Source organism: Oncorhynchus mykiss, chromosome 11, assembly GCF_057628025.1.
Source record: "Oncorhynchus mykiss isolate SJ-2025 chromosome 11, ASM5762802v1, whole genome shotgun sequence".
In the NCBI taxonomy this organism is placed as follows: domain Eukaryota; kingdom Metazoa; phylum Chordata; class Actinopteri; order Salmoniformes; family Salmonidae; genus Oncorhynchus; species Oncorhynchus mykiss.
Window position 1 is genome coordinate 43,244,706 of NC_143032.1, and position 18,722 is coordinate 43,263,427.

The 18,722-nt window shown below is 39.8% G+C and overlaps 1 protein-coding gene across 6 annotated transcripts in view; it reads right to left on the reverse strand.

Moving 5' to 3' along the window:
• LOC110535022 (rhotekin) overlaps positions 1–18,132 on the reverse strand; it is a 126,301-nt gene extending 108,169 nt beyond the window's left edge. For 5 of the 6 annotated variants that reach the window (XR_016484487.1, XR_016484491.1, XR_016484490.1 and 2 more), the window contains exon 1: positions 17,363–17,766. Coding sequence is in view for 2 of the 6 variants with exons in the window: in XM_090190172.1 (XP_090046298.1) it covers positions 17,363–17,473 (111 nt within the window). In the remaining 4 variants the exon portion in view is untranslated. Of the gene's footprint in view, positions 1–17,362 lie in introns of all 6 variants that reach the window. The other variant, XM_036935480.2, reaches the window with a different exon arrangement.
• Between the last annotated feature and the right edge of the window lie 590 nt (positions 18,133–18,722).

The window sequence follows — 18,722 nt, forward strand, 5'->3', positions numbered from 1 at the left end:
GCCAAAGATATTATACAAGAAACTTGGAGGAAAGCCCAACTATTTAAGTCTAGATGGGAAATATTGTGAATTAAGGAAGTAGGAAATAAGACAAACAACCATTGAGAGAGGTAAAGAAATTGCTGAACTTAAAAGATTGAGGGAAGATAAACTTGTTAACAAAATACTTTCTCTTATCTCTATGGAGGACCTTGATGAAGAAGGAAACGGTCAGTTATTTTCTTTACAACAAGAAATGGACCGAATGTATGAAGAGAGCAAAAGGGGCACTTGTAAGATCAAGAATGAGATGGTTGGAGGAAGGTGAAAAAAACACAAAAAAGGGACTTAAACTCAGTATGTAATCACAAGATGTGATCAGATATCTTGGAATGAAAGATCAGAAGGAAAAGGGCCAACTTAAATGTCTCTCCAATTGTAGAGAAAATTGGAAAGAGATTTAACTCCTGGTTATTAAGAGATCTTTCTTTATCTGCACGTATACTTTTGTCAAAAGCTGAAGGTCTATCCAGATTAGTTTATAACTCCAATTTCCTTGGAAATTCCTCTGTCAAGTAACTAAAATGGTTGATACTGACTTATTTCACTTCATATGGAGGAATAAACCTCATTATTTAAGAAAAGCGGTAATATGTAGCACCCAAAGTGAGGGAGGGTTGAGTGCTCTGAATTTTAAAACCTCTAATATAATCTTTAAAATCAAATATATACAAAACGATTTAAAAATATTGCATTTGGAATATAATCCATCATTTAATATTCCAACAGATTGGTGGTCTAGAATTCTTACGCGACTTCAATGTGGGTAAGATCCCGATTAAGCTTGCTAACTTTCATAAACAAGTACAGTGCCTTGCGAAAGTATTCGGCCCCCTTGAACTTTGCGACCTTTTGCCACATTTCAGGCTTCAAACATAAAGATATAAAACTGTATTTTTTTGTGAAGAATCAACAACAACAACACAATCATGAAGTGGAACGACATTTATTGGATATTTAAAACTTTTTTAACAAATCAAAAACTGAAAAATTGGGCGTGCAAAATGATTCAGCCCCTTTACTTTCAGTGCAGCAAACTCTCTCCAGAAGTTCAGTGAGGATCTGAACTTGTATGAACTTTCAGCTCATACAAGGAGAAGACTGATCAGAGATGCAGCCAAGAGGCCCATGATCACTCTGGATGAACTGCAGAGATCTACAGCTGAGGTGGGAGACTATGTTCATAGGACAACAATCATTCGTATATTGCACACATCTGGCCTTTATGGAAGAGTGGCAAGAAGAAAGCCATTTCTTAAAGATATCCATAAAAAGTGTCGTTTAAAGTTTGCCGCAAGCCACCTGGGAGACACACCAAACATGTGGAAGAAGATGCTCTGGTCAGATGAAACCAAAATTGAACTTTTTGGCAACAATGCAAAACGTTATGTTTGGCGTAAAAGCAACACACCATCCCCACTGTCAAACATGGTGGTGGCAGCATCATGGTTTGGGCCTGCTTTTCTTCAGCAGGGACAGGGAAGATGGTTAAAATTGATGGGAAGATGGATGGAGCCAAATACAGGACCATTCTGGAAGAAAACCTGACGGAGTCTGCAAAAGACCTGAGACTGTGACGGAGATTTGTCTTCCAACAAGACAATGATCCAAAACATAAAGTAAAATCTACAATGGAATGGTTCAAAAATAAACATATCCAGGTGTTAGAATGGCCAAGTCAAAGTCCAGACCTGAATCCAATCGAGAATCTGTGGAAAGAACTGAAAACTGCTGTTCACAAATGCTCTCCATCCAACCTCATTGAGCTCGAGCTGTTTTGCAAGGAGGAATGGGAAAAAATGTCAGTCTCTCGATGTGCAAAACTGATAGAGACATACCCCAAGCGACTTACAGCTGTAATCGCAGCAAAAGGTGGCGCTACAAAGTATTAACTTAAGAGGGCTGAATAATTTTGCACGCCCAATTTTTCAGTTTTTGATTTGTTAAAAAAGTTTGAAATATCCAATAAATGTCGTTCCACTTCATGATTGTGTCCCACTTGTTGTTGATTCTTCACAAAAAAATACAGTTTTATATCTTTATGTTTGAAGCCTGAAATGTGGCAAAAGGTCGCAAAGTTCAAGGGGACCGAATACTTTCGCAAGGCACTGTACTTCTAAGTGGGAACCTTATGTACAGACATAATTTTTCCCCACATAGGTATACAATCTGGAATAATAAAGACATAAAATACAAAAACAAGTCTTTGTTTTTCCAGAACTGGTTTGACAACAGCATTATCTGGGTTAAACAATTATTGAATAATGATGGACAATTATATGATTGTTTATTTTTCATGGAAGATTCTTTATCCATAAAATAAAGTGGGCGGAGAAAAAAACCCTCTTCACATCATTTAAGATAGAATGGAAATATTGTCTTGAAATTGATAAAAAAATTAAAACAAAAATGCAATACGCACCATAAAGCTTTTTGACAAATTGAAAATGTATCTCGATATGTACTCTTGTTTGTATATTTCTGTTTTTGTATTTGTTTTGTTGATAATAATAATAATAATTTGTAAAAAGTTTTTAAAAATTAAGCTTGTTCCAGTGTTCTAGTCATGAATAAAGCAGGTAGCGTAGGTACCTTGTGGTTATGTGAAATTACAATATTTCTTGCAATATCGACACAATTTTGATTCATGATTAATGCATTGACAGTTTGGAGTGGATCACAGACCAACACTACCACCACATTGGGATCATGTAGAAAACCAATTCAAAATGTTATTTGAGATTCTTCAAAGTAGCCTTGATGATAGCTTTGCACACTTTTGGCATTTTATCATTTTATAAACCACCAGATTGGTTTGTCAGCCGCCGCTGACAAACCAATCTGCACTTATCACATCCATCGTCCATAACAAACAGGGCTGGCAGGGTTATTCAGGGTGTGCAACTTTTATTTTCTGTTAAATAAATAAAATACAATTTAAGCAAAGATAAGATCTTTACAGAAAACGTGTTGTGATTGGAGCTCTGGATTTGCTATGCTGCATTTCTTTTTACAGAAAGAGCAAAGATGTGCTTCAGATTAAATATGTTTTATTTTCCGTGCCTTGTAGCCTCCTACTGAATATGGTGCAAATGTATGCTCAGATATGTCACCATGTGAAGAAGCACAATGATTTTCGATGCCTTGAACAGGTAAAATCATTTGGGCACTGGACATTGGTCATGAGTTAGATTTAGTACATTTTCGATCAGACATATGATGATGAATATTACTTATCTTGTAAGGATATCTATTGAAATTGGAGAAATACGAATCCATAAATGATCAGTTTCATAAAGTTTCATAAAGAGGATCATATCCCCCCCCTTCTCTCTCCCTCTACAGTTTATGACAGTTGTAAAAACTCTGCTTCTGGGTCTGTAGTATTGAGATTGGAATGTGTAACTGTGGGACACAGAGAGAGACTTGGTCAAACTCCTAATACCCAAAATGTGAGAATTAAACAGTATTTCTACTTTTGAGAATGTGGGAATGGTCCGTGGACACTGTCATGACGAGTGTGTTTCATTTGCTCACCCCCTGAAGGACAGGAAACACACATAACTGTATCTCCTAAAGTGTACATTTCCCTGCTGTCAGGTTGACATCTAGATTAAACATGAAACCTTTTGTGAAAAGATGTAATGTGATGTTAATCTTCTAAATGTGAGTATGGATTTTCATATAAAGATTAACTAGTCAGTGGCCACACCCCCGTAAACCCAAACATCACCATTGGGCGTCATAGAACTGCCCCGTTTTCCACAGAGTATAAAACCCACTTCATACAACATGTACATTAAGTCAGAGAACGCCGGGACAGAGTCCCCACGTTGGAATGGCTACAATTCTATAAACCACGGAGACCATACAGCTGTAGTTTTGGCTACATGGCTAGAAATGGTTAAACTCTGAGACAATCGATTCACTACAGAATAAGAGCAAATCTTAGACGTATAATTACTTGTCTGAGCTAGAAATGACATAAATCTAGAATGAGAATACCGACAACCGCCGAAGCATCTATTCTTTGAGAACATTTCCGAATGGTACTCTGAAGTATACATTCTAACTACCTACAACCACGAAGGACATTGTGACTTCCGGGGAAGTTAACCAGAGACTCTCTGATGAACTGACTCTCCAGCAGACGGACAGGCGATTCCAAGAAAGACGACAACAATGACATACGGGCGTAAATATATACATTGCAAGTATTCTCGAATGAGCGGCCGTTCATGTGCAAAGGATTAGCATTTCAATGAATATAATTATACTGTGTGTAATGAATCCATTTAGTCTTTCCCGCTCTCTCTCAGTCCTCACCTCATTCTTTTGTCTTTCAAGCCATCATATTGGCTTTGTCCGCTAGGTTCTTTCCTATCATTGTTAGCAACCAATATATACTGTTTGTTTGTTATGTATTTCTGTGAATGTTTAGTTAGTTAGTACATAAATAATTAAGCCAATTTGTATATTTCTGATTCATTATGGAAACTAGGATTCGTGCAGATAACCAATAATTTTACGACATTTAGAATGAGACTAACGAAGGTAACAATTTATAATCATTAATAGAAGACTAATTGATTTATATTTGGGACATCATATCTCTAACTCTAAACATTTTCCCGTGGTGCCCCGACTTCCTAGTTAATTCATGGTATCATGATGAGTTTAATCACGTTATAATTAAACCTAGAGAATTGATTTGATAATATACAGTCTTCACATTTAATGATAATCCAGACACGACATCAGGTAATGACTACATATATGATACATTTCTGAAAGTATATGGATTCGTTCATGCCAAGGTATAAAGGCTTAGATATGTCAGCATGTTGACACATACCATTTCTGAAGTTAAAATATTCGACAAATATGTAAGCAATGCACTTGCATCAGGGGCATATCTTGAAGGCATCTCACCCCAGATATCTCCCTGGACTCATACAGTAGCAGGTAGATTTCTGCAGTCCGGATTGCATGTAGAAATCTGTCCAATTATGGGGAATATCCTAGCTCCGTATATTAAATTAAGGACATGTGTATCTGGAGCATGTCTACTCCTTATATCGAATAAAATGTCAGATATCCGCATATACTGTAGATAAAGATATCCCCTGATATTTACCCTTTTCACCCAGTGCTTTGTTTCAGAGAGACAGCCTGAGAGGAGGGCAAAGCCCTCCTGTCATCTCTAATTTACCCCTGTCATTGCTGACACATGCATTATGCCAGGGAAAACTAAGAGGGGTCCTTTGGCCTTCTGGACCCCCTCAAGGCCCTTAAGGCCCTAAGCCTGGCATTTTTTTTATCCAGACAAGAGTCTTGTTTTGGGCCTGAGCACTCAGTGATAGATAACCCATTGTTCTCCAGGCCCGGGCTGCCTTGAGAAGAGCACAGGGGAAGTTTTTGTATTCCTTGATACGACTCCCCGTGTTCATGACTCAAGGTGCTTTCTCTCCATGGGCAACAGTGCCAGCGTTGCCCTAGCAACAACCTCACATGGGTCACAGAGGTAAGCAAGCCCAGCATTGGTATGAATCTGAGTTGACCGAGTAAGTGAGTGAGTGAGTGAGTGAGTGAGTGAGTGAGTGACAAAGAGAGAGAGACAGTGAGAAACAGACAGAGAGAGGGAGAGAGAGAGAGAGAGAGAGAGAGAGAGAGAGAGAGAGAGAGAGAGAGAGAGAGAGCGATAAGACAGTGAACCGTGTAGGATATAGGGCCTAAGTTTATATGCTTTTGCACAGGCAGGCTAAAATAAATAATATGGAAAACAATATTTCGTAGTTTACAGTCATGTAATCTCTGCCAAACCACATTAAACGTTTTAACAGTGCTTCCATGCTGGGAATAGTGCAAGTCTGGGAACAGTGAAAGTCTACGCAAGGTCTCAACAAAACCTCTGGAGCAGAATTGAAGTGAGCGTTGCAAAATGTAGAGCGAAAAAACTTTGTCACGAAAATGAACAGGGAAGTAGTTTATTGTGGTGTCGAGCCTGGAGGAACCACTTCCACAGCACCACAGGCCCAGCCAGACCAAACTGGCACATTTCAAAAAGATAGACATCCTTCCTTCCTTGACATCCCCACTGATTAGAGATGGTAGGATTGGTGAATGCAATAGGATTGTACTAACCTTGCTCTCACTCACTCACTCATCCACTCACTTATAGATAATTTATAACTTTCAGGAAGGAAGGAATGAAGGATGCATTTTTATATTGGAATGGGGCCCATGGCTCTCTATGCTCCATAGCAGCAGCACGATCCAGGCTCAGACCCAAGCCCTGCCACATGCTCCGGGTGGCTGCCTGACACTGGGATAGAGTGGGTGGATGGCTGGGTCTGGGTGTGCCCATCACACAACATCACATGATCCAACCACTTCCTGAACCAAAGCATAGCTGCTGGTGGTCATGGTGGTCAGGTGGGTCGTCTCTGAAATGAAACCGTAGGGCTAAGTTTTTACTCTTAGCGTTCCATTTCTCTCCTACTATGCACATTGTCTTTCGCTGCCACAGCAAAACAAAATAGAGCAGTTAGGATGGAGTTTTGTGCGGGGTGATTGAAAAGGCAGATGTCAGCTCCCACAGAGAGAGGAGCTGAACTAAAGGGAATACACCATGTGGCGCACACAGACAGACACCGACACACGCATATGGAAAACCAGACAGGCTGCCATCTGTGCTGATGGAGCAGTAGCCCCCCATACTCTCAGGTAGGGTCAGGACAATACCAGTACCAGTACCAATACCTTGTTAGTATCGTGGCAAGGGGAAAAAAACACAAAGCAGATTTAAACAAACATCATTATGTTGTCATCCAGAGTCACATGTATTTATTTTCAAAGATATAGCACACAATAGTTTACCGACAGCAGGTTTAAAAGGACCAAATAGTTTGGTCTGCTTCATGTTTTTATTTTTTTCTATGGAAAAAGATTGTGATGCTGGTATCCGTCACAGCCCTACTCCCAGGGCCTGGTAGCAGTCAGACTTGCTGTAGATCCATCCATCAATAACCCGAGAGAGATAGCAACCAGGAAGACCCACAGGGATACTGCTATACTGGATTTAGCAGATGTGAACATACCCATTCAGGAATGCGCACAGCTGTATAGATTCATCTACACACACACCAGGTTATACCATCCAATAACAGGACAACGACACTAAGGACACAGCCAAGTGAACCCATGAGTGGCTTCGGGACAAGTCTCTGAATGTCCTTGAGTGGACCAGCCAGAGACCTGACATGAACCCAATCGAACATCTCTGGATAGACCGGAAAATAGCTGTGGAGCAACGCTCCCCATCCAACCTGACAGCGTATGAGAGGATCTGCAGAGAAGAATGAGAGAAACTCCCCAAATACATGTGTGCCAAGCATGTAGCGTCATGCCCAAGAAGAGTCAAGGCTGTAATCGCTGCCAAAGGTGCTTCAACAAAGTAATGTGTAAAGGGTCTGAATACTTATGTAAATGTGATTTCAGTTTTTTATTTTCAATACATTTGTAAACATTTCAAAAACCTGTTTTTGCTTTGTCATTATGGCATATTGTGTGTATATTGATGAGGGAAAAAAATCAATAAAATCAATTTTAGAATAAGACTGTAGCGTAACAAAATGTGGAAAAAGTCAAGGGTTCTGAATACTTTACAATGTGCTGTACATACTGTACCAGTCAAAGTTTGGACACACCTACTCATTCAAGGGTTTTTCTTTATTTTTACTATTTTCTACATTGTAGAAAAATAGTGACGACATCAAAACTATAAAATAACACACATGGAATCATGTAGTAAGCAAAAAAGTATTAAACAAATCAAAATATATGTTAGATTCTTCAAAGTAGCGACCCTTTGCCTTGATGACAACTTTGCACACTCTTGGCATTATCTCAACCCGCTGCACCTGGAATGCTTTTCCAACAGTCTTGAAGGAGTTCCCACATATGCTGAGCACCTGCTGGCTGCTTTTCCTTCACTCTACTGTCCAACTCATCCCAAACCATCTCAATTGGGTTGAGGTCGGGTGATTGTGGAGGCCAGGTCATCTGATGCAGCACTCCATCACTCTCCTTCTTGGTCAAATAGCCCTTACACAGCCTGGAAGTGTATTGGGTCATTGTCCTGTTGAAAAACAAATTATATTCCCACTAAGCGCAATCCAGATGCAGAATGATGTGGTAGCCATCCTGGGTAATAGTGCCTTAAATTCTAAATAAATCACAGTGTCACCAGCAAAGCACTCCCACACCATCATACCTCCTCCATGCTACATGGTGGGAACCACACTTGCGGAGATCATCCATTCACCTTCACTGCGTCTCACAAAGACACGGCGGTTGGAACCAAAAATCTCAAATGTGGACTTATCAGACCAAAGGATAGATTTCCACCAGTCTAAATGTCCCTTGCTCATGTTTCTTGGCCCAATCAAGTCTCTTGTTATTATTGGTGTCCTTTAGTAGTGGTTTCTTTGCAGCAATTTGACCATGGCCTGATTCACGTAGTCTCCTCTGAACCGTTGATGTTGAGATGTGTCTGTTACTTGAACTCTGTGAAGCATTGATTTGGGCTGAAATTTCTGAGGCTGGTAACTCAAATTAACTTATCCTCTGCAGCAGAGCTAACTTTGGGCCTTCCTTTCCTGCAGAGGTCCTCATGAGAGCCAGTTTCATCACAGCGCTTGGTGGTTTTTGCGACTGCACTTGAAGAAACTTTCAAAGTTCTTGAAATTTTCCGGATTGACTGACCTTCATGTCTTAAACTAATGATGGACTGTCGTTTCTCTTCGCTTCTATCTCAAGGCCATCAGACTGTTAAACAGCCATCACTAACACAGAGAGGTTTCTGTCAACATACAGACTCAAATCTCTGGACACTTTAATAAATGGACTTAATAAATGTATCACTAGTCACTTTAAATAACGGCATTTTAATAATGTTAACATATCCTACATTACTCATCTCATATGTATATACTGTATTCCATACCATCTACTGCATCTTGCCTATGCCGCACGGCCATCGCTCATCCATATATTTAAATGTAAATATTCTTATTCACCCCTTTACATTTGTGTGTATAAGGTAGTTGTTGTGAATTTGTTAGATTACTTGTTCGATATTCCTGCGCTGTCGGAACTAGAAGCACAAGCATTTCGCTACACTCACGTTAACATCTGCTAACCATGTGTATATGACCATTAACATCTGCTAACCATGTGTATGTGACCATTAACATCTGCTAACCATGCGTATGTGACCAATACAATTTGATTTGATGTGTTTCTAATACCATTTAAGACATTTTCTGGTAGATGTTTTCTAAAGACCCCTTTTCCATCTTTTCGACCAGAAATCCAATTGGTTACTTATGCCTTATTTGTAAGATGTAAAATGGTTTAAAAACGTATCTCTGCCTTCATTTCCCTAAAATATAGACTCTTAGCTTTCATTTCACATCCAATTTGATATGTTCCTATGGACTTCATGCTGGTGCTCATGGGTCCTTTTACAAGGAAATGACCCAGGGCAAGCAACAAATCAATACAATCATCGTGTGCCGCTCGTGCCATTTATTAGACTTCCTGTGATATGAATTATAAACAACCACACCAGAGAGAGAGAGAGAGAGAGAGAGAGAGAGAGAGAGAGAGAGAGAGAGAGAGAGAGAGAGAGAGAGATCAATTTTCTGAACTATGGCATCATTAAGATTCCCTCAAGTATAATTTTTACATGTCAGAGTCTGCACTGCTACACCCACATTGTCTTGTATGACTACACAGAACTGCGTGGCATTTGAACTTCATTGACCTTATTTTCAACATTTCAGCACCATCAAGCCTGACAAAAGATTTGACGGGACACATTCAAACACCCGCAAAACCAGAGCAAGTTACCGGTAGCCCATGCCAAGAGTCCAAAAATAAATCACATTTGATGATGGAACTGCTCAGCTCACCCACAAACAGTATGTGTGTGTGTCTGAGATACTTTCCATCAAAACACTGGTAATAACGTAGACTGTGTGTAAACATAATGAGGAGGTTAGAATGAAACCCTTTTAAGCCTGTCTGCTCGCCAAATAACAGTGGATAAGTGAGTGCAGATGTTGTAATGGACTGAGCAGTTAAAGCCTTTTTAAATTGTTTACATTTAGTTCAGTCATTTAGCAGACACTCTTGTCCAGAGGAATTTACAGTAGTGAGTGAAAACATTTTCTTCCCATACTAGTCCCCCATGGGAATCAAACCCACAACCCTGGCGTCACAAGCAGCATTCTCTACCAACTGAGCCACACGGGACCACTTGATGCAAGCCTCTACAGTTGACCATATTGGATTGTAAAAAACATATAATGCAGATTAATAAATGCTTGCATTGTAGTCAGAAGCTAGATTTCCACAAAATTGGCATCAGATTTATGCAAATATTCTAAAAACCTAAATCAGAATTTTCCCATCAGTGGTGTTTGCACCAAATGGACTTGCGGATAAAAATTTGGTCTTGGCACATCCTCTCTAGCCAACAGCTCATGGATTTTTTACAAATTTTACTTAACTAGGCAAGTCAGTTAAGAACAAATTCTTATTTTCAATGACAGCCTAGGAACAGTGGGTTAATCTGTTCAGGGGTAGGACAACAGATTTGTACCTTGTCAGCTGGAGGATTTGAACTTGCAACCTTTCAGTTACTAGCCCAATGCTCTAACCACTTGGCTACCCTGCAGCTCATGGATACAGTAGGCTGTGTGGGTAGGCTAGTCTAAATGACGAGATCCTTATGGACAAGAGCGAGAATATTTGTATTTGTCAAATGGCAGTCAAGCATCGATGATCATGTCACTGGAATAAGACCCTCCATATTTATTGGAAAGGCGCATCAAGATCACCGTGCACTAGTGGGAGTCGTAGTGGGACGACCACACACACCATCTCATAGCGTGACTACAAGTTTAGGCCTACTTCGATATGATGGTTATTATATCAATATTTACGCACAAAAGGCATTTCCGCCGCAATTTCGAGAATAATACATCTTACCACACAAAAATAGCCCACCGTGTCAAACGAACAAATTATCTGTTGGCATTTATAAAATTGTACAGAAACTTCCTGCTTCCATCACAGCTGTATTTTTCTTTATACAGTATGACTTTGGAATGGAAATGTGGTTAGTGGGTATGATTTTGATTAAAAAAACTCCACTTGACAGACTCTGTGAAAGTTTGACAATAGCTAGGTTTTCAGCCAATTGGCAACATATTTTATTCCGTATATTTAAAAAATAATAAAGAAAATATGCGCATTTCCCCACCAGTGTTGTGTTTCCACCAAACGGAAATATATTTTTTTTGCTTAAGTTTTCATGTACCAAATAAAAATTTAAAGTTCAATGTGTTTCCATTGCATTTTCAACTCTACTGGTAGTTTTTGCCCCAAAACTAGCCAACAGCTGGATAGACTAAGAGAGTGAGAATATTTGTATTTGTCCAATGGCAGTCAAGCATTTATTGGAAAGGAGCATCAAGATCATTGTGCACTTTCAGTAAGTACCCTGTGAAGTTATTTCATATGTAGCCTTATAAACAGCATGGTTTCCGAGTCTTAGTGGGAGGACCACACACCATACCATCACGTGACTCCAAGTTTACTTCGATACGATGGTTATTCTATAAAAAAATTCAGATAAAGGGCACGCGTTTCAACCGGCATTTATTGCATAATTAATTTTACAGACAAAAAAATCCCACCATTTTTCATACGGTAATACTTGACACCAGAGAGGACTTTTTTTTTTTATGGCCTTATTTCTCTTACAGCATATTGGATGACTCTCATTCATATTCCATTCACCCAGTTCAATAGAATAGCGATTGCACAGCAAGGTTTAGGCTACTACATGATACTCAAATTTTCCCCATACCCATCCTGACATTGCTACCACGAAGCCTATGTCTGAAAGTTTACAATGTAGGTGCACAAATGTCGAGAGACAAATTTTAGGCAACAGACAGTGACACATGGAAAGATGGTGACATTCAATACCGCCTTGCACACTCTTGCCTGCATCTAGCTGATATAGTGTGTAATCATTAGCACAACAGTTGCAAACAAGAGTTTCTATTGGACAAATTCAGGTATGTTCATCCCCGTTTTGTTCTGTTTGCTTGTGTTTAAGAAACGTTTATCAACAGAATCAGCGGAATGAATATACCCCTGATTACGCGGGCTGAATTGCTGCAAAGAAACTACTACTAAAGGACACCAATAAGAATAAGATACTTGCTTGGGCCAAGAAACATGTTGGAAATCTGTCCTTTGGTCTGATGAGTCCAAATTTGAGATTTTTGGTTCCAACCACCGTGTCTGTGTGAGACGCAGAGTAGGTGAATGGATGAACTCATGTGTCGTTCCCACCGTGAAGCATGGAGGAGGTGGTGTGATGGTGTGGGAGTACTTTGCTGGTGACACTGTCTGTGATTTATTTAGAATTCAAGGCACACTTATCCAGCATGGCTACCACAGCATTCTGCAGCGATACGCCATCCCATCTGGTTCGTGCTTAATAGGACTTTTTTTCCCCAAAAGGACAATGACCTAAAACACACCTCCAGGCTGTGTAAGGGCTATTTGACCAAGAAAGAGAGTGATGGAGGGCTGCATCAGATGACCCGGCCTCCACCATCACCCAACCTTAACCAAATGTAAATGGTTTGGGATGAGTTGGACCGCAGAGTGAAGAAAAAGCAGCCAATGAGGGCTCAGCATATGTGGGAACTCCTTCAAGACTGTTGGAAAAGTATTCCAGGTGAAGCTGGTTGAGAGAATGTCAAGAGTGTGCAAAGCTGTCATCAAGGCAAAGGGTGGCTACTTTTAAGAATTTCAAATATATTTAGATTTGTTTAATACTTTTTTGGTTACTACATGATTCCCTATGTGTTATTTCATAGTTTTGACGTCTTCACTGTTATAGTTGCTCAGTTGCTCACTTGGCTCTCCTAACCCTCTTTCTATTCTGATTGGAGCCAGTTTGCACTGTTCTGTGAAGGAACTAGTACACAGCATTGTACAAGATCTTAATGTTCTTGTAAATTCCTCGCATGGAATAGACTTCATTTCTCAGAACAAGAATAGACTGCCGAGTTTCAATAGAAAGGTATTTGTGTCTGGCCATTTGGAGCCTGTAATCAAACCCAGAAATGCTGATGCTCCAGATACTCATCTAGTCTAAAGAAGGGCAGTATTATTGCTTCTTTAATTAGAACAACAGTTTTCAGCTGTGCTAAAATAATTGCAAACGTTTTTTCTAATAATCAATTCGCCTTTTAAAATTATAAACTTGGATTAGCTAACAACGTGCCATTGGAACACAGCAGTGATGGTTGCTGATAACGGGCCTCTGTACACCTATGTAGATATTCCATTAAAAATCAGCCGTTTCCAGCTACAATAGTCATTTACAATATTAACAATGTCTACACTATTTCTGATCAATTTGATGTGCTTTTCTTTCAAAAACAAGGACACTTCTAAGTGACCCCAAACGTTTGAACGGTGGTGTACCTGTACACAATGTTCCCTCAAATATTTTGGGGAACTAAACAACTTTTAGGTCTTGTGAGCAGAAACGTTTGTATTTTATGTAATTTTGTACAACTTCCAGCACGTGTTTACAGTGAACACTGAGGCTGTACCCTTACAGTTTTAGACGGTAGCCAACATGCTATTGTGGCTATTTGTGACCAACCGCCTCAATTTTGCCTTATGTAGCAACATTTCAAATTGTTTTTAACATTGGATAAAAGTAGAGACTGAAGTAGAAAATTGTATATCACACACAGCAGTTGAGGATCAATGGTAAAGTAATTATGCTTTGAAAGTTGCTACATTTGAAACCCCACTTTTGAGAAAATGGCCCTTGAATATTGTAGTACCCCTACTGGAGAGCTCTTCTTTGTCTACACCCATTCAGCATCATGCACACCCTCTTAAGCCGTAGCCCCACCCATCTCTTTAAGGATTTACATGTGAGGCCATGTGCTAAACAAAGTGAGTAGTTTAGTAAACAAACAAAGATTTCAAGACTAAAAGTAGCAGCCTACAATAAGGAAAACTCCAGGTAAAAATACACTTTGTCTTTGGCCTATTTCCTAATCTGACTTTGGTGCAGGTCATGTTGTTCTTCACATTACCTTTGCTGGTAAACACACAGTATATCAAATAAAATCTGTTTATTTGTCACATGCACAGGATACAGAAGGTGTAAACGGTACAGTGAAAAGCATACTTGCATAGTTGCAATATCAAAAACAAATACTGTATCATTATTAGATTACTCTTACCCAACACACTTGACTAAATTGATGGGTCAATTGATGGCTATAACTAGCAATGCAAATTCATTTCTGATTTGAATAATATTACTACACAGATCATACACTTAACGTTAGCTAGCGAGCCAGCAAGCTAACGTATGCCAGCTATCTAACAGTACGCTTTAACTTGCAATGACAACGACTTTCTGACAAAATTATAAAGGTATTATATCTGAAAATGTAACCAGACTCCTACCCGTATACATGGACGAACGCGTCACGGCAGAATGAAACCAATCCAAACTCATCTCCAAGCATGTCCAGCCCATCCGTTATCTCAGCCAATCATTGCTAGCGGCAAGATTCATGTCTTTTTCAATTGGCTTGTAATTTAACTATTTTATTTGTATTTACGGATGGAATATTTCTTTGTTATTAAGGCCCATGAAAGTTCACGCACAAACTACCCATTGGCAGATTTCCTTTCGATATTTAGAAAGTGTTTTACTCAATTATTTAGATCACTGGTGAGGTCACCTGTGATGTGATGCATTGTAAATAGTAGCTAATCGTATTATGGTTCCTGTCAGCTAAATATTACCGCTTGTGTTAGGTCACTCTTTCCTCAGGTAGCACTAGGACTGATGTAGCCTACATTTTCCGGTTTGGATGATTGTGTTATGCTGTTGCTATTTCTGTGAATGTCTGAACATACAGCTTGAAATGTAGCCTACTTGTTTTGTGCTCTTGTAGAAAGCAATAACTCATTGCTGACCTATACCTATCTATAACTGGGCTAATAACACATTAGCTAGAAAGGAATATCAACAAATGTTCACACGCTCCTCTGATCTGAAAAGCACATTCCCTACGGGTGATTGAAAGGCCCCTCATGGGCTACTACCCCTGCCAATAGAATTCTACTCCGTTGCCCTCTGCCTACAACAAAATCATAGACTCAATCTTGCAACATGATAGTTTTTTTGTTTTGTAGCATTGGAAAGGGTCTGATGAAATGTTGATTCTATCACCGGAAAAAAAACATTGATCTATACAGTGCAAACTAATGAGGTGAACTCAGTGAAGTTCAATTTCTTGCATCTCTGCGCAGCTTGGAAGTTCTTCTGTGCGGCAGTCCTGGTGGAGGGGCATTCACTTTTAAGTGAAGGAAGAGAGGTAGGGGGAGAGGGAGTTTCTTCAACCAAACCAATCTACACCCATCTATCCACTCTCTCCCCCCACATCTCTCCATACAAGTGTCATCTGTCAACTTTCACAAAAAAAACATCTATTTAAACATTGAATTAAAATGATTTAATCAAAAAAGCAGTTGAACAAAAGTGAGAAAATGTAGGATGAGGGGGTGCCAAAAACAAAGACATTTCACCTAATGTATCCTGGAGAGAAGGAGAGAGCATGGGGCAGTTGAGGGAGGGATCATTCAAATTCTGTGACAGGAAAGGAAAGGATGGTCTCAGCTGAGGTCCAAGCATTCTGATATGTTCTGTCAGGTTGTACCTCAAACAGACATGCAGGTGCCATCAACCAGCCTACATATCATCTGCGAGTGAACTGTGAGGATGGTCAAGACAGATAAAGAATAATCACTATTGAGCATTCCATTTAAAAATAGTGTAAAACTGTTTAGAGTCTTATTGTTTCAGCACTGTAGGGTACAGCAGGGTTAGAGAGTTATGTTGACTTATAGTCATGGAGACAGGCTTATCGCTTCTCATCATGGTGTTGTAGGAGGCAGTAGTGCAGGACCTTGAAAGCATGATGTCCACTGTATAGGGAATGAAAACTGTGTGAATGGTCCTCTGAGTGAGTGAGTGAGTGAGTGAGTGAGTGAGTGAGTGAGTGAGTGAGTGAGTGAGTGAGTGAGTGAGTGAGTGAGTGGCTAATGTAACTACATGAAATTCATGATGATCTGCTCAGATACCATACTGTGCCCTTCCCCTGCGGGAACATTCAACAAACACACACACACACAATCACTGACTATAGCTTAATTGGATATGGTTGCATGTGTAAGCATTATGTGTAAGCAGCTATGCAAAGTGCCAGATCGGTAAAAGTGCCAGATCGGTAAAAGTGCCAGATAGTAACTGCAGTTCATTATTAATCTGTCAATAAGCACCATCATCCACCCAGAAGGTCTAGCTAAGTTAGCTACAGAAAGTAATGGAGAAATCTCACCTTTCTTCAGATGGTAGCTTTGACCAGGGAGCTTCATCTTGTAGCATGTTGAGGGACTAACTTACTTCCACTAGCTAACATGACTATAGCCAGTAGCCAGGTAGGGCTAGCTAACCAACCAGCCTGCTAGCTAAACAGTAGCCAGCTTGCTAGCTAGCTAATGCAAGCCAACTTCGTTCAGTTGTTGAGTTTGTTCTATTGGCATGCTAATTTCATGATAAGGTCTACATTTTAGCTAATATGAGTATTTTTTATCTTCCTGTCACACTCACACAGTCTAATCCATTATCTGTGCTGCCAACCTAGGCTGTAAACACCCCTCGCAAGCCCTGTGAATAGGCTTGAAGAGTCTCCAGGTATGAACAAAACAAAAAACGAAAAGGAACATTTGAATAAAATGTGTTATTTGTTTGTTATTCCATGTCCAATTTTAACACAATAAATGAGAAAACAAGTTGATTTTCGTTTTTCAAATTCAGAAACTCAAAACGAAAATCTATCTGTTTTCCAATTGTTCCACTTTGTCTTCTGAATCAAATAACCAATGACGAGACGATACACGGACCCCTACCATTAAATTGTTGCACATTTCAATGAAAGAAAAATACACTAGGCATTAGCGGCTACAATGTATCACGGATTTGGGGACAACTTTGTACCTGCCATTGCCCAGCACAACACGTTTCTCATCGTGATTGCAGCGCAATCATAGTGCGGATACAGAGCGCAACGACCAAATGACAGTAAACAAAACCCTACGTTCGTCCTCGATAACAATAACCTCAATTTACCTGTAAAGTGTCCAAGAAAACACTCCGTCTGAATTTCCCTCGCCGTATCTCCATTTCAAGGGCTGAACCACGGGCAATCGTGGCTCTTGTTGTTTGAGTTCGGCAAAACATTGCAAGCTTGCGGGTTGTAATCGAAAGACTTCTTGCTGTATGAAACGTCCTATTGGTAGCGCGCTGGTGTGGAGATCCTTTTGGAAGTAGCTTATCCAGGTGCGCAACTACATCAACATTTCTCGAAAGGACACAATTATGTTTAGGCTACTCTCAACTATTTTTCAACTACAAATAACAAACTATTCATAGAGGAATACAGAGTCCTTGCATAATTTCCAGAAAGCTCTCAATTCCCTGGTGTGCCCACTGTGTGTGACTGTGGTGCCCGACATAACTTTTGGACTATCCCAGTTGAGACCTCTACCGGTGATGTCTTGTTTCGCGCTGCATGTAGGCAGGGATTCTGGCTTGTTCTGCTGGAATCGGTTTCCCGGTAAAGATGGAACTAAGGCTTACGAGTGTTTTAAAAACCTATAAGGTCGACATTAAACAATAAAACAATCCACATCAAAATCCTTCTGTTTAAATTAGAGATAGCCTATACAAAAAAAACAAAGGCCTGAGTCTTAATCCACCACATCCACCTATGTAACTCATCTGCTGTGGAAAGTGGCAGAGATACAGTCCTGTTCATACGACCAGGAGACATCCCGAAAATCGGTCTTCTCACGAAAACCGAAAGGTTTGGTCCCCACAGAACTGTAACTCTGCCACTTTCCACAGCAGATGTTACATAGGCGGATGTGGTCGATTGAGACTGAAGTCAGTACCACCGATGAGCCAACTTCTGTCTAGTATACAAAAGGTTTGGGTAGCCAGTACCGGTATCCAAAATGTAAAAACATAAATATATATCGATTTCCTGAGCTTTCTTATATATTCTAGATATAGGACAGACACTTCAAAACATTATACTGTCTGATTTGCTATTTATGAATGCGTTATTAAATGCGTTTCTATGGGCTAAAGCAGTAAAGGCCACATTAAATATTTTTTTCATATACAGTGCCTTGCGAAAGTATTCGGCCCCCTTGAACTTTGCGACCTTTTGCCACATTTCAGGCTTCAAACATAAAGATATAAAACTGTATTTTTTTGTGAAGAATCAACAACAAGTGGGACACAATCATGAAGTGGAACGACATTTATTGGATATTTCAAACTTTTTTAACAAATCAAAAACTGAAAAATTGGCCGTGCAAAATTATTCAGCCCCCTTAAGTTAATACTTTGTAGCGCCACCTTTTGCTGCGATTACAGCTGTAAGTCGCTTGGGGTATGTCTCTATCAGTTTTGCACATTGAGA